This window comes from Rana temporaria, chromosome 3 (genome assembly GCF_905171775.1).
Source record: "Rana temporaria chromosome 3, aRanTem1.1, whole genome shotgun sequence".
In the NCBI taxonomy this organism is placed as follows: domain Eukaryota; kingdom Metazoa; phylum Chordata; class Amphibia; order Anura; family Ranidae; genus Rana; species Rana temporaria.
The window spans coordinates 143,774,453-143,790,935 of record NC_053491.1 but is presented as its reverse complement, the minus strand read 5'-3'; the positions used below and the strand labels follow the sequence as shown (position 1 = coordinate 143,790,935).

Below are 16,483 nucleotides of genomic sequence, written 5' to 3'. Positions count from 1 at the left end.
ATGGATGTGAAGAAAACAGGATTTGTTTCCTCATCATAAAATCCTTTGCTTGTAGTCCCATAAGGCACATCATGTCCTTGTTCATCATGTTTTTGGTACTGCTTTGCTTCGAAATTGAAGAATGTTGGTAGGAGTGGTTATACCAGTGAAAGTAAATAAACTTGAAGTTGTCACTGTGGTAGGGTGGAGCTTAATTCAATGGATACTATTGATCTGTGACAACTGGCTAAGATGGGAATTTCTCTGAATTTTAGGGTGGTTTACACTCAGTTGCAGTTGGGTCTTTAGGACAGGCTGTGAAGGGACATACAGTATCCCCAAGCAACACACACAATAAAAAGAAACCTGGACCCTACTATATTTAAAAAAAAAAAAAAAAAAAAGAAATGGGGGAAAAAAAAGTTATTTTTTATACACATTATACATTTTTTAATGTTTTGTTCATTTTCTTTTTAGTGTCAAGATGTGAGTCCCGTGAAGGTACTTAATGTTGGAGATATCAGCACTCCAGTGATGTGCCTATGTGAATCTACATATTCATCTGAAAAGACTGCTGTCTGGGGGATCTGTGGAACAAAGATCTTGTCTCTTTCCTGTGATTTTACTATTCAAAAGACTATTGAAACAAAAACTGCTGCATTGTAAGTTTGCATGAAGCTTTCCTAACTTTTATCTTCCATTCATGTGCTTTTGAATGACCAGCAGAAAACTGTGCTTTGTTAGAAGTTGTTCTAGGACTGTAGCAAATGAAAGTATGACATTATAAAGCTATAATTGTATGTTTGGCACAAAGTTTCATGCTCGTAAATCCCTGCATTTGGTAACAAAGTGTGTTACAGGTTATGGTAGTCCTGATAATAATTGTATGTATTACTGTTTTATATAGCTTGGATCCTTGTGTAATGCCTCATACACACGATCGGTTTTCCTGACGGGACAACTGCCATGTTTGCTTTTGGTCGGGTAAACCAGCTGTGTGTATGCTCCACTGCAGTTTTCACGATAGGAAAACTGCGAGCAAAAAAATTAGAAATTGTTCTCTTTTTTCCCGCCGCGATTCTCTGCGTTTTTTTGTTCTGCAGTTTTCCAACCAAAGCTGTCATGGCAGTTTTCCTATTGGAAAACCGTCCGTGTGTACACAGGAAAAGCAACCAAGCAGGTTCTCGGTTTTCCCGGAGGACTTTTGTCCGCCGGGAAAATAGATTGTGTACGAGGCATCAGAGTCTTGGTAGAAAGCAGTGTTTCATTTGCCATCACGCTTTTGTGGTTTTGTCTGTGTGTTTGGGTGACTGTGATAGGGAAGGAACATTTATAAAGGAACTGAAACAATGTCTATGTTCAAAATATATTTAAAACAAAGGAGGTGCTTAGAGTAATTTTAGAGTAAAAATTATATATATATATATATATATATATATACACACACACACACACAGTGAGGGGAAAAAATATTTGATCCCCTGCTAATTTTGCCCACTGACAAAGAAATGATAGGTGTATAATTGTAATGGTAGGTGTATTTTAACGGCGAGAGTTAACAAAAATATCCATAAAAATACATTTAAAGAAGTTTTATAAATTGATTTACATTTTGAGTGAAATAAGTATTTGATCCCCTATCACTCTGCAAAATGAATGGCTCCTAGGTGTCTTCTATACACATAATGAGCTGAAATTAGGAGCAATCTTTTTAAAGGGAGTGCTCCTAATCTCAGCTTGTTACCTATATAAAAGTCTCCTGTCCACAGAAGCAATCAGATTTCAATCTTTCCACCAGGGCCAAGACCAAAGAGCTGTTCAAGGATTGTCAGTGACAAGATTGTAGACCTACACAAGGCTGGAATGGGCTACAAGACCATTACCAAGCAGCTTGGTGAGAGGGTGACAACTGTTGGTGCGATGATTCACACATGGAAGAAACACTAACTCAATCTCCCTCAGTCTGGGGCTCCATGCAAGATCTCACCTTGTAGCGTTTCAATGATTATGAGAATGGTGAGGCATCAGCCCGGAACTACATGGGAGAATCTTGTCATTGATCTCAAGGCAGCTGGGACCATAGTCACCAAGAAAACAATTGTTAACACACTACATCGTAAAGGACTGAAATCCTGCAGCACCCACAAGGTCCCCCTGCTCAAGAAAGCACATGTACAGGCCTGTCTGAAGTTTGCTAATGAACAGCTGAATGATTCAGAGGAGTACTGGGTGAAAGTGTTGTGGTCAGAATGAGACCAAATTTTAGCTCTTTGGTTTCAACTCAAATCACCATGTTTGGAGGATGAGGAATGCTGCCTATGACCCCAAGATCACCATCCCCACCATCAAACATGGAGGTGGAAACATGGTTTGGGGCTGTTTTTCTGCTAAGAGGACAGGACAACTTCACTGCTTCAAAGCGACGATGGATGGGGCCATGTACTGTTAAATCTTGGGTGAGAACCTCCTGCCTTTAGCCTGGGCATTGAAAATGGTTTGTGGATGGGTATTCCAGCATGGCAATGACCCATAAACACACGGCCAAGGCAACAAATGAGTGGCTTCAGAATATGCACATTTAGGTCTTGGAGCTTAAGGTCTAGGTAGTCTCCAGACCTTAATCCCATAAAAAATACATGGAGGATGCTGAAGGTTCGAGTGACTAAACATCAGCTTTGAAACCTTAATGATTTGGAGAGGATCTGCAAAGAGTAGTGGGACAAAATCTCTGTGATTGCCAGCAAGGGTTTTGCCACCAAGTACTACTAAGTCATGTTTTGCAAAGGTGTCAAATACTTCTTTAACTCATTAAAATGCAAATCAATTTATAACTTTTTTGAAATGCTTTATTTGGGTTTTTGTTGTTCTGTCTCTCATTGTTAAAATACACCTACCATTAAAATTATAGACTGATCATCTCTGTCAGTGGGCAAACGTACAAAATCAGCAGCGGATCAAAACTCTTTTCCCTCACTGTGTGTGTGTGTGTGTGTGTATATATATATATATATAATAAACACAGTACACTGTGACAACACTGAAGAAATGACACTTTGCTACAATGTAAAGTAGTGAGTGTACAGCTTGTATAACAGTGTAAATTGTCTGTCAAACTAACGCTGTAAATGCATTAAGCAGTAAAAGGGCATTACCACCAAGCCTTATTGTATTAATTATATACAGAAACAATGGCTGTTGAAGAATTAAGATATAAACAATTTTGCATTGAATTTGGTTGTCCATGGTGAAATTTGCAGGGATTTAGAAATTTACACTGTTATACAAGCTGTACAATCACTAGTTTACATTGTAGCAAAGTGTAATTTCTTCAGTGTTGTCACATGAAAAAATATAATAAAATATTTACAAACATACGACGGGTGTACTAACTTTTGTGAGATACGTGTGTGTGTGTGTGTGTGTGTGTGTGTGTGTGTGTGTGTATATATATATATATATATAATTTATTGTGTGGATGGATAGATCCATCTATCATCTATCTATCCACACTATATTACCAAAAGTATTGGCATTCCCAGAAGAGTTGAATCTTTTATAGATGCAAAGGGTGGGCCAACTCAATATTGAACCCTACAGACTAAGGCCCCTTTCACACGGACGGATAGAATGGTGCTTTTAGCTGCGGATTTTACCGCAGCTAGAAGCACACAATGCTTTCCTATGACATCCTTCACACACTACGGTTACCTGTGCGGTTTTGTGCGGATAGAAAAAATAGATCTCAATGCGTCCAGCTATCGGCACATAACCGCAGGGAATCGCAGTGCACTGTGTCAGCTGCGTTTGGTATGAATCTTGATGGGGAACTCCACGCCAAATTTCAAATAAAAAAACGGCATGGGTTCCCCCTACAGGAGCATACCAGGCCCGTGGATCTGCTATGGATTTTAAGGACACACCCCCCAAAATCCATACCAGACCTGTATCCGAGCAGCAGCCTGGCCGGTCAGGAAAGGTGTGGGGACGAGCGAGCGCCCCCCCTCCTTAATTGTGCCAGGCCGCATGCCCTCCACATGGGGGGGTAGGTGCTTTGGGGCAGGGGGGCGCCCTGTGGCCCCCCACCCCAAAGCACCTGTCCCCATGTTGATGAGGACAGGGCCTCTTCCCGACAACCCTGGCCGTTGGTTGTCAGGGTCTGCGAGAGGGGAGCTTATCGGAATCCGGGAGCCCCTTTTAATAAGGGGGCCCCCAGATGCCGGCCCCCCACTCTGGGTGAATGAGTATGGGGTTAAAGTAATTTATTAGTCCGCTCCGGTGCCCCCCCTCTCTTCTTTAGCTCTTTTACGAGGGGGGCTGCTTCTTCGATGTCTTCTGGGGGGGTGTGTGCAGGTCTTCACCGCCGTCTGGTTCTCTTCTGCCGGGGGGGCGCTTTCTTCTTTAGCTCTTTTACAGCGGCCCCCTCCCAGGCTTCTTCAACGTCTTCAGGGGGGGGATGTGTCAGTCTTCACCGCCGTCTGGTTCTCTTCCGCCGGGGGGGTGCTTTCTTCTTTAGCTCTTTTACAGCGGCCCCCCTACCAGGCTTCTCCTTCGACGTTTTCGGCGGGGGGTGCCCGGGCTTCTGTCGCCTTCTGCCTTCTTCTCTTCTTCTTCGATGTTGACACGTCGCTTCCTCCCGCTGTAATGCCGTGTGCGTGGCTCGCACCGATTTATATAGGCCTGCCAACCACTGGCTCCCACTGCTGTCTTTTGAGCTTATGAGGAGGGAGAGGGTTGGTGGAGCTGCACAAAAGCTTTTATTGAAATACATTTCTTAATAGCCACAAAATATATAAATCCAATTTGTTTGCACCTTTGCAATGTAGCAGTGACAGTATACTGTCCTGCAAATACCCTGTGACGATTGCAGAGCAATAGGATATGCCCAGCACACCCCATCACACTCTAGGCTGTCAGCAGAAAACTACAGAGAGACCAGACATCCAGCACAATAGGAGAGAGCAACAGTGACTGGTCTTTATTGCAGGAAGTTCATGCACAGAGGCAAAGTTTCACACTAGATTACTACACAGACCGGGAAAAAATCCCAAAGATTCAAGTAAGAATACACATAAACCTCTGCACACTACTATACTGTATACCTTCATACACTTTTGCATAATTGAGTATTAAAGCACACCTCTGTTCCTCACCTGCCCATTGGCCCTCCCCTGTATCCATGACAAAAAGAAAATGTATGAAACTTTTTTTTCTAGGTGTCTTATTCTGGGTCTAGTGAGGTCACACATCCTCTTCACCCTCTAATTACGCCAGTACCACAGCAAGTAGTGGCATATCATCATGTAAAGATGTGCACAGCTCCGTGCAGCATTTTCCTGTGAGCTCTGAACTCATATAAAGTGGGTTGACTGATACCCAGAGAAATGCAATCACATTGCTAGATGTGACTGTAAGGGACAGTGCTGGAGATCAGAGACAGTTGTGCTGAAACATTTGCATTCCCTGGCAGAAATGGTGAAATGTTGGCGATATTGAAAATATATAGTTACATAGTTAGTCAGGTTGAAAAAAGACACAAGTCCATCCAGTTCAACCACAAAAAAAATAAACAAGCAAAATAAAAAACACAATACAATCCCATACACCCAACTCCATACCCACAGTTGATCCAGAGGAAGGCAAAAAAAACCAGCAGAGCATGATCCAATTTGCTACAGCAGGGGAAAACATTCCTTCTTGATTCCCCGAGAGGCAATCGCATTTACCCTGGATCAACTTTACCTACAAATCTTAGTACTCGGTTATATTATGTACATTTAGGAAAGAATCCAGACCTTTCTTAAAGCAATCTACTGAGCTGGCCAGAACCACGTCTGGAGGGAGTCTGTTCCACATTTTCACAGCTCTAACTGTGAAGAAACCTTTCCGTATTGGGTATCTAGACGTAAAGAGTGCCCCCTTGTCCTCAGTGTTGACCGTAAAGTGAATAACTCAACACCAAGTTCACTATATGGACTCCTTATACATTTGTACATGTTGATCATATCCCCCCTAATCTCATCTTCTCAAGAGTGAATTTAGTTCTTCTAGTCTTTCCTCATAGCTGAGCTCCTCCATGCCTCTTATCAGTTTGGTTGCCCTTCTCTGCACTTTCTCCAGTTCTCCGATATCCTTTTTGAGAACTGGGGCCCAAAACTGAACTGCATATTCCAGATGAGGTCTTACTAATTTGTACAGGGGCAAAATTATCTCTCTCTCTCTCTGGAGTCCATACCTCTCTTAATGCAAGAAAGGACTCTCTTAATGCAAGAGGATCCTCCTCCACTACAGATCCCCTCAGTTGTACTCCCCCTAGTATGTATGATGCATGCATATTCTTAGCCCCCAAGTGCATAACTTTACATTTATCAACATTAAACCTCATCTGCCACATAGTCGGCCAATTAGACAGAGCATTGAGGTCAGCTTGTAAATTGGTGACATCCTGTAAGGACGTTATTCCACTGCATAGCTTGGTGTCATCTGCAAAGACAGAAATCTTACTTTTGATCTCGGGTCCATTATCATTTATAAATATATTAAAAAGTAAGGGTCCCAACACTGAACATTTGGGTACACCACTGATAACCTAAGACCAGGTGTCTCCAAACTTTTCATTTCGAGGGCCACATCGTAAATTTTACACATACAAGGGGGCCGAGAAAAAAAAGATTTATTATTAAATTCGCAGCAGCGGAATAGAATAAAATGTACCAGGCTTCTGGAAGCGGGGCTAGATGGTGCACCTGTGTCCTACTCCTGCAGCTAAATGTAGTTAAACTTCCATTGTGCATTAAATCGGTGTCCCCATCAGAGTCTCCCCACACATTTGTGTCTCCATCACTCATCAGAGGATCCCTGCCAACTGATGTCTCCATCAGAGCCCCTCTGCACATTTGTGTCACCCTCAGAGCATCAGATCCCCCTGTGTCCCCATCACAGCCATCAAACCCCCTACAACTGTGTCCCCTTCAGTGACATAACCACTCACCCACAGCTTTGTCCCTTCAGTGTCAAACTCCCCCAAATTGTGTCCCATTCAGTGCCATAACCCCCCACAACTGTGTCCCCCTCACTGCCATACCCTTCCACAACTGTGTCCCCTTCAGAGCAATCAACTCCACCCCCCCCCCACACTAACAACTGTGCCCCCAACATAGCCAATTCATCCCCATTCTGCACATTTGTTCCCTTCTCATCAGTCTCTCCGTACTTTACCGCTGTGCACTGTGCCTCAAGTGCAGACCTTCTGCACTTCCCCATTTTGGCTCCCGCACTGCTGTTACACTTCATTGGTTGAGGCCAAGCGCCGGGATTGGTCGAGGCCCGAGCGAGCGCCGGGATTGGTCGAGGCCCGAGCGAGCGCTGGGATTGGTCGAGGCAGAGCGCGGGGAGTGGTTGTGGGTCCTGTGCTGCATACTGCCAGGGGCTGCTGAGTATGCATCACAGGTTTTGCAACCCCACAATGCTTTTGCTCAAAGACCGTCCATGCACGAGTCTAAAGACTCTAGCTGCGGGCCGTACTTTGGAGACCCCTGCCTTAGACCATTCAGAGTAAGAATCATTAACCACTACTCTCTGAATTCTGTCTTTTAGACAGTTTTCTATCCATTTACAAACTAATATTTCCAATCCTGTAGACCTTACCTTACACATGAGCCGTGTGTGGGGGAACTGTATCGCAGGCTTTTGCAAAATTCAAGTATACCACGTCCACAGCCACGCCTCTGTCCAAGGTTTTACTTACCTCTTCATAAAAGGAAATCAGGTTTGTCTGACAACTTCGGTCTTTCATGAATCCATGCTGTCTGTTGCTTAAATAGTTTTTTTCCAGCAAGAACTCATCCACGTGGTCTTTTATTAAACGTTCCAGTATCTTCCCAACTATAGAAGTTAAACTAACAGGTCTATAGTTACTTAGTAAAGACTTTGTTCCCTTTTTAAATATGGGCAATACATTGGCCCATATTGGCAATATGACTGATCATACCAAACAACTGTCTTTTATTTAAGGATAGTGATCATATGAAGCCATTTATTAGTTGTTTGGCCCCTTTTATAATCATGATCAAAAGTTTGCATACCCTGGAATGTTTGGTCTTGGAACAGACACACCGGTGACACACAGTTTAAAATGGCGAATCAAGGTTAATTACTCACATCTGTGGCTTTGTAAATAGTGTCTGTGTATAACTAGTCAATGAGTTTGGCTCCCACGAGGATGCAATGAGCAGGCTAGATACTGAACCATGGGAAGCATAAAGGACTGTCCAAAGACCTGCATAACAAGGTAATAGAACTTTATAAAGATGGAAAAGGATATAAGAAGATATCCAAAACTTTGAATATACCAGTCAGTACTGTTCACTTATTAAGAAGTAGAAACATTTGGGGATATCTTGATACCAAGCAAAGGTCAGGTAGACCAAAGAAGATTGCAGCCACAACTGCCAGAAGAATTGTTTGGGATACAAATAACAACCCACAGGTAACCTAAGGAGAAATACAGGCTGCTCTGGAAAATTATGGTGTGATTGTTTCAAGGAACACAATCCGATACTTGAACAAAAATGAGCCACATGGTCAAACTGACAGAATTAGCCTTTTACTGTGGCAATGCCACAAAAAAGCTTGGTTACAATATGACCCACAACACCTTGCACACCTCACAGATTCTGTCTCTCTGTAATCTGGGGTAATGAGAACAAAATAGAGCTTTAAGGTCACAACCATAAGCACTACGTTTGGAGAGGCGTCAACAAGGGCCTATAGCAGTGATGGCGTACCTTGGCACCCCAGATGTTGTGGAGCTGCATTCTACATGATAATCCATTATGCTGCAGAGTGCATGAGCATCATAGGAAATGTAGTTCCAAAACATCTGGGGTGCCTAGGTTCACGATCACTAGCCTATAGCAACTAGATTACCATCTCTATTGTAAAGCACTGTGGTGGCTCACTGATGTTTTGGGGGGGGGGGGGTGTGACCTCTCAAGGCTGCGCATGGGACGCTCTTTGACATTCCAGCACAATAATGATCCTAAGCACAATGCCCAGTTGACCCTCCAGTGGTTACAGCAGAAAAATGTGTAGGTTCTGGAGTAGCCATCACAGTTTCCATTGAGCCACTCTGGGGAGATCTCAAACGTGCAGTTCTTGCAAGATGACCAAAGACTTTGCATGACCTGGAGGCATTTTGACAAGACAAATGGACAGCTATACGGCCTGTGAGAATTAGGAGCCACATAGACAACTATTAAAAATACTGCATGCTGTCATTGATGCCAAATAGGGCAATATACAGTACAGTATTAAGAACTAGGGTATGCAGACTTTTGAACAGGGGCCATTTTATTTGTTTACTTGTGGCCATGTTTTGTTTTAGGATTGTGCCATTCTATTATGTCCTACAGGTAAATATGCATCTCCCAAGAAATAAAAGATGTGTTTTTCCTGCTCACTTGTGTTTTCTTTAAAAATGGTACACACTGTATAATATATTAGCAATTCTCCAAGGCTATGCAAACTTTTGAGCAACTGTAGGTAGAGAAGCTGCCACTGCTGGGGGGAAAAGGCAAAAAAAATTTTGGGCCCAACAAGAAAGGGGCTTTATCATGGATTTCTAGGAGCGTGTAAGGTGAATAGCATTGTGCGGAGCGTTATTTGAAAACATTGTCAGCCTCACTAAACTGATGTGAATGTATATGACTTCTGTAAAGTACTATTAAAATAAATAAAATACTAAGTATTTTAGCAACAATTTGTAATCGATACTAATTTTAAACAAAATGACCCTTTCGGATTTCACTTCCAAACCCTATAGGGACAAGAAAATGAAAAAATAACATTGTACCTATTGTCATAATGTTCCATTTACATCAAAATGTTGTTTTTCCCCCCCCCCCCTAGATTTTCTAATGGATCCTTAAATGACTCAAACATAACTTCTTTTGCAATTGACAAATACATCTATGTAGCAAAAAAATACAGTCCTCATGTGGAAATTTGGGATAAGAAGTCAGAAAAACTATCTGGAGTACTAGACTGCGCTCTTTTTCTCAAGTAAAGGCTATATTTTTACTATTATTTGTGTTCTTTAGCTTTGAGTATTTTATTTTTTTTAATAAAATGTTTTCCTGTGTTATAGAGAGGAAATTGTAAAACAGAGAAAACTGAAGAAGGAAGATTCTTACACTGCACGAGTAAAAGCTTTATTTCTGCAGAAGAATACTGCTCTGTGGGTGGGGACTGGAGGAGGACACATTCTTCTCATTGACTTGTCAACACGGCGCCCACTAAAAATCATTTCTAGTTTCTGTGACTCTATCCGATCCATGATTCCCGCCCAGCTAGGTAAAGAAAAACGTAATACATTTTCTTGTTTGGCAGCTTTTTGGTTCAGTCCACTTAGAATGTATATATTAGATTTGAATACATAACTGAACTAACAGAACCTGAATTTCCAGCTGTTTTGCTAAAGCTACTGTTGTACCTTTTACCTTTTTACAGTGGAACTTCGCTCAATAAATCTTTGTGAACAAGCAGGTGTTTGATTCAGTAGAGACATACAATGTTCCCTATGTTGCAGCCTCTGCTCCCCCCCCCCCCAATGACAGCAGAGAAGTTCCCTGCACTAGCCATCATTTGTTGAAATCAGGGTAGTAATGCGGGGCTCCGCCCACACTGCCATGAACTATAGCCCCGACATCCTTTGCGGCTGTTGGCTTGAAGTTCTCAATGAATAGTATTGAATTATTGAATAGTATTCATTGATACTTCCTGTCAGTGTATCTGCTTGCCCAAGATTTCCGGGCACACAGATACATTTATACAGACAGATCTGCAGGAGACCTGCATGGCACCAGTGATCTGCTGATTTTGTATCATCAGACTTTGGGAATGCAAGGATTTTTAATGTACAGCTGAGTGAGTGAGTAACTTGTATAGCACTACAAATGCGAACTAAATTGCCTTAAGGTGCTTTTTGTCTTTAGTTTTTTCCTAAAAGCCGATGGTTTTCTTCCATGCGGATGGTCTTGGGTAGAGCGTTCCAAAGCCGAGGTCCCAGGGTATCAGTGGTGGGGTGCTAATTACAGTTGATACAGTATTTTAAATTCAAAACAATAAGCTGGGAAGGTACCTGCAAACAGTTTTGTGCCCCATTTGCTTTCCTAGACAATGGAAACAAATTATTTCTTAAAGCAGAGTTCTGCCTGGGTAAAATTTGTTTTTACTGTAGCTGCTGACTTTTAATATATGGACACTTACCTGTCCATAGAGCATAGGTGCTCAACCTTTGGCCCTCCAGCTGTTGCAGAACTACAAGTCCCATCATGCCTCTGCCTTTCGGAGTCATGCTTGTACCTGTCAGCCTTGCAATTCCTCATGGGGTTTGTAGTTCTTCAACAGCTGGAGGGCCACAGGTTGAGCGCCCATACCCATGCCATAGAGCCTGCAATGTCGGCACCCGAAGCCTACCTGCCCCCTCGGCTCCGGGTGCAGGCGTCGGCATCCTTACTAAGGGAAACAGGAATTGAGGCCTTACGTCTTCGCAGCCTGTTTCATACTACACATGCACGAGTTGCACTGCACTTTATGAATGGTCCCTGCTGTCTTCTTCTGGGACCTGTGTGTCTCCCAGAAGGCAGAAGGGGGGGGGGGGCGTCACAGGACACAGCAGAGTTAATATACAGCTTCAAGTGACTGGACACTGCCCAAAAAGACAGCTTCTCCAAGCCTCCGTTTTGTTCTGATTTCTGAAGGTGATAAAATGGCCCCACAGGGTCCACTGGTGAGTGCAGCTGTGTAAGGTGGAGCTCTGACACTACCCCCTTGCAGTGTGCCCTGGGTTCTGGAGGCATTGGGCAGTCAGGACACTACCAGAATGTGTTTTTCCCTTGAGGGTGCTAAAAAAGGCTATGGCAGCATTTAAAATGTGTGGTCTGGTATGGCCTCTGCGCAATGTCATAACTAAGTACTTCTGTTTCTATGCCCCACACTGACTCCACAGAATCCAGCCTGAATCTGTATCCTGCTGCCACCTATCAACGCTGATATGTACTGTGACATGTTTTTTTGTTTGTTTCTTAGCTCAGTGGTAATTCCAAAACAGTGAGTTTACTTAATGCTAGAAATAGTTTTCAGGGCTTTCCTGCCCACTTTTATTTAAAAGAACTTCAAAAGTTCATACAGATATGTCTTGCCACACGTGGGGTTTTCACCATCAATACGAACAAATCTAACATTCAGCCTCCTGGAACTCCACTTAATACATCTTTGTCAACAAGCCGTTTTTTTATTCAGAAGAGACATACAATGTTCCCTATGCTGCACCTCACCTAATATGTCTATTCTTAGATGCTCTTGGGCTGCTACACTGCTCACCATGCAATGAATGGTAAGCCTTGCAGTCCTATGGTGGATACTCCTTTCCGTAGCTTGCCACAGTAGTTCTTTCAGTAATGAATTGTAGTGAGCACAGGTACAGTCAGTGTCATTCTTTCTCCTTTCATCCCTTGTGAAGGAATAGTAAACACTTACCTTCATCACTTGTGAAGGGCAGTAAACCCTTTTACAGCCACTGTAAGCGGTGGCTTCTGGGGGTTTTACTGCAGCCGGGAGTAGGTGTAATTCTGACAATTTGACTGTGTTTTGGCGGCTGTGCAGCTGCTAGATCGCTTCCACAAACTCCTGTGTACTGTCAGTATCCCCAAACACACCCAAACATTTAAGATTCTCCCAGAAAGATTTTTGAGCCCTCATGAACATACAATTCTAAATGCATGCGTCAGGGTCCCCTACATGCAAAAACAATTGATTGTGTTACACATCGCCATGCACACTGGATCAAGCTTAATAGTTCCAAGTCCATTATTCACAGTTAACTCTAAAGTGATGACCTGTAGTGATGTTTAAAGTGTAGGGTACTGAAGTATGTAGCCATTTCCTGGCCGCACGCAACGCTTGACATGTTGGGTATCGATATACTCAGCGCAATCATCGTTTACATAAAATAAAAAAAAGTGATAGTGACTTATTGTGTTTGTGTGCCCTAAAATTTACTTTAGTGTATTATTTACTGAAGTTTTAAATCTCCTAAATGGTTGCACTAATATTGTGTGACATAAAACGTCAGAACTACCACTTTTTTTTCCCCTTCTGTGTCTAGTATCAGAAAATATGTAATGCTTTGGGGGCTTTATGAAATCCCCAGACCATAAAATGTAAATGTGTCTCTGGCAGCAAAAGAGTTAAATTATAGTTATTACAAAATGTTGTTTTATTTTTTAATCTCTGTGTTTCTATTATATGGAACTGCTATTTTTACACTATGAACCCTTTTCTGTCGCCTTGGTGTGGAGATTTTAAAGGTGTTTATTTGGGTTGCTGTTTTGCAATGCCTTTCAGTCTGCAAAGTAAAAAGAGCACTTAAGGTATAGTACATATACAAAGGTGATCCAAATAATATCTAGTGATCATCACTACAATCATAAATAAGAAGAGTATTCCCGCGCTACCAGGATAATGATAAAGAAATGGAACACTATTGCAGCAGACACTGGATTGGTCAATCCGTACCAACAATAAGTATATATAAAAAAATTCAATATGTGGTGTTGCGCTCTAGTGAATAGTGACTCGCTACCATACATAGTGTTAAAGTGTACATCCCATGTGCAAAATTGCATGGAAAAATTGTGTGATAATCGCTACATAATTGCATAGACTACAAGGTGCACTGAAAATATAAATAGCATAAAAAAGTCCAACAGTGCACATAAGTATCCAGAAAAAAGATGGATAAATAAAGTCTAATATATAAAGTGCTGTGCTCCAAGTGACAATCTGTACAAATACAGGGCCGGATTCAGATGCCTGAGCGTATCTATCCGGCCGGCGTAACATATCTTAGATACGTTACGCCGCTGTAACTTTGGGCGCAAGTTCTGTATTCAGAAAGAACTTGCGCCCTTATTTACGGCGGCGTAACGTATGTGTTGCGGTGTAAGGCCGCGTAATTCAAATGGGGATGTTGGGGGTGTGTGTTGTTTAAATTTGCCTTGACCCCGTGTTTTTTAAGGTTTTTTTTTAACGGCGCATGCGCCGTTCGTGAAAACATCCCAGTGCGTATGCTCGAAAATCCGCCGCAAAACGTCATTGCTTTCGACGTGAACGTAAATTATGTCCAGCCGTATTCGCGAACGACTTACGCAAACGCGGCGCGGAAACGACGGCTATACTTAACATAGGATACGCCGCACATACCCCTCATATAGCAGGGGTAACTTTACGCCGGAAAAAGCCGAAAGGAAACGACGTAAAAAAAAAGCACCGGGCAGTCGTTCGTTTCTGAATCAACGTAAATAGTAATTTGCATATTCCTTGCGTAAACAAACGGAAGAGCCACCTAGCGGCCAGCCTGAAATTGCAGCCTAAGATACGACGGTGTAAGACACTTACACCTGTCCGATCTTAGGGATATCTATGCGTAACTGATTCTATGAATCGGGCGCATAGATACGACGGCCGGACTCAGAGACTATGGCCACAAATACAGCTTTCATAGTTTAAATGGGGATGGGAACCTGACTAACTGGTCAGGCGATGGAATGTTTTAGGGTCAGCATCTGCTCTTAGTGCCATGGTCATCTCCATATAATTATATTGCACTTGTTCTGACAGTTCGTTCTGGTCTCTGAAGTAATTTTTCCCAGAGCATGTGGAGTTTCTCGTGCAAACGCACATTACAAAATATTATAAAAAACAGTTCTAGTATGGTGAGTTAGAAAAAAATTCTAAAGCAGAATGCTTACTGTATACAAAGCATCAGGAGGGGTTGGGCAGGAAGGAGATCGGCACTCACACACACAAATGACTGGCAGGGAGGGAAGAGGAGAGACTTCTAGCACACAGCGGGATCAGCAGTCATGATTACCATGGTCAGTACACCTAGGGGGACACAGTAACACACAGGATCAACCAGATATTTTACAACATAGAATGTAATAAATGACACTGCAGAAGTGCTATATTTTTCATGCTTTAAGGGAACGGAAGCTTTTTTTTTTTTCTTACAAGGTTACAACCGATTTAATAAACACTACTTTGAAACTTGTGATTTTTGTATGACCGCTTATTTTGTCTGTTGTAAAATACAGAAGTTTTTTGGGCACCAGGATTCTAGATTGCAACAGTAGTGTACAAAGTTAAAGTGGAGTTCCACCCATTTAAAAGTCAGCAGCTGCAAAAAGTGTAGCTGCTGACTTTTAATAATCGGACACTCACCTGTTCCACGGTCCAGCAAGGTGGGCGCAGGAAGCCTCGCTCCGCTCCCCATCCTCTCTGCGGTGCTGGCATTCGAACTGTGGGCGCCCTGCTGCGGCTTAACAGCCAGGCATGCGCGCAATGTAAATGGCCAGGCAATTTTCTGGGACCTGTGTCGTGTCCGAGAAGAATGCAGGTAGGGGGTTAAGGTGAACTTCTGGTGCCAGGGGAGATAATGGGAGCTGGGTGCCTATAAAAATTGGGTACCCCCCCCCCAAAAAAAAAACAATGACATGCCAAATGGGGCATGTCAGGGGGTCACCAGCACTTAAAGCGGAAGTACCATTTTTGGATGGAACTCCGCTTTAACTCTAGCATAGGGAGAAAGCTATTCAGTCTCAGGTTGCTAAAGAAGACAACTGGCCATTCAATGAAACTGGATGGGATGTGGTTTATCCTTAAACTGTGTAAGGGATTCTTTACTGTCAGAACAGTAAGGATGTCCCACAGCTGGTGGTGTCAGTGGGGGGTGTCAATAATTGAAAACACTTTTAGATGTGCATTTGCGTGGATGCAAGATATGGGAAATTGTAGTGGCATAAACACATACATACACACACCCACACAGGTTGAACTGGATGGAGTGGTGTGTTTATTCAACCTTACCAACTATGTAACTCTGATATAAATTCAGTTATCTTTTACTCCAGTCATGCAGCCATATCTGCTGTTAAATTGCAGTCTTTAGTGTGTCTCTGAATCCTCTTAACAGTGATTTGTATCTTTTCATCTTTTCCAGATAAAGGAAGTGTTAAAAATGTTGTACTAATTTTGGGATGCCGCTGCACACCACAAAAAGGTATTTTGTGTGTTGGTGTGTGTATATTGTTATATGTATATAAAAAAAACTTTTAAAATGTGTATACAGTATTTTCATTAATCATTAATATGGATTTAGCAATAAAGCTTTTGTCTTCTTATATTTTGCTGTAGAAATACAATCTTTTCTTTCTGTATGGGATACAAACCTCCCACACGAGGTTCAACACCTTAAGAAACACAATGAAATTAGACAAGAGCTGGCAGAAAAAGCACGGGGGTCGTCTCTAGACTTGTAATTGGAGGTAAGTTAATATATGCAGTAAATCTTTATGTGATGTACTGATGCCATTTGTGTTATAGTGAACAAACAACCTAACAAATTGTAGATCCCTTTTATGAGAGAAATCTAGTGGCTTGCTGT

At 42.4% G+C, this 16,483-nt stretch overlaps 1 protein-coding gene across 5 annotated transcripts in view; it reads left to right on the top strand.

Annotated features, from left to right (window-relative positions):
* LRRK2 (leucine rich repeat kinase 2) overlaps nt 1-16,483 on the top strand; it is a 376,481-nt gene that overhangs the window by 354,192 nt on the left and 5,806 nt on the right. For 4 of the 5 annotated variants that reach the window (XM_040343608.1, XM_040343612.1, XM_040343607.1 and 1 more), the window contains 5 exons: nt 457-641; nt 9,886-10,038; nt 10,124-10,329; nt 16,040-16,099; nt 16,234-16,364. In XM_040343608.1, the coding sequence (XP_040199542.1) occupies nt 457-641; nt 9,886-10,038; nt 10,124-10,329; nt 16,040-16,099; nt 16,234-16,358 (729 nt within the window). In that variant the 3' untranslated portion in view covers nt 16,359-16,364. The remainder of the gene's footprint in view (nt 1-456; nt 642-9,885; nt 10,039-10,123; nt 10,330-16,039; nt 16,100-16,233; nt 16,365-16,483) is intronic. The other variant, XM_040343610.1, reaches the window with a different exon arrangement.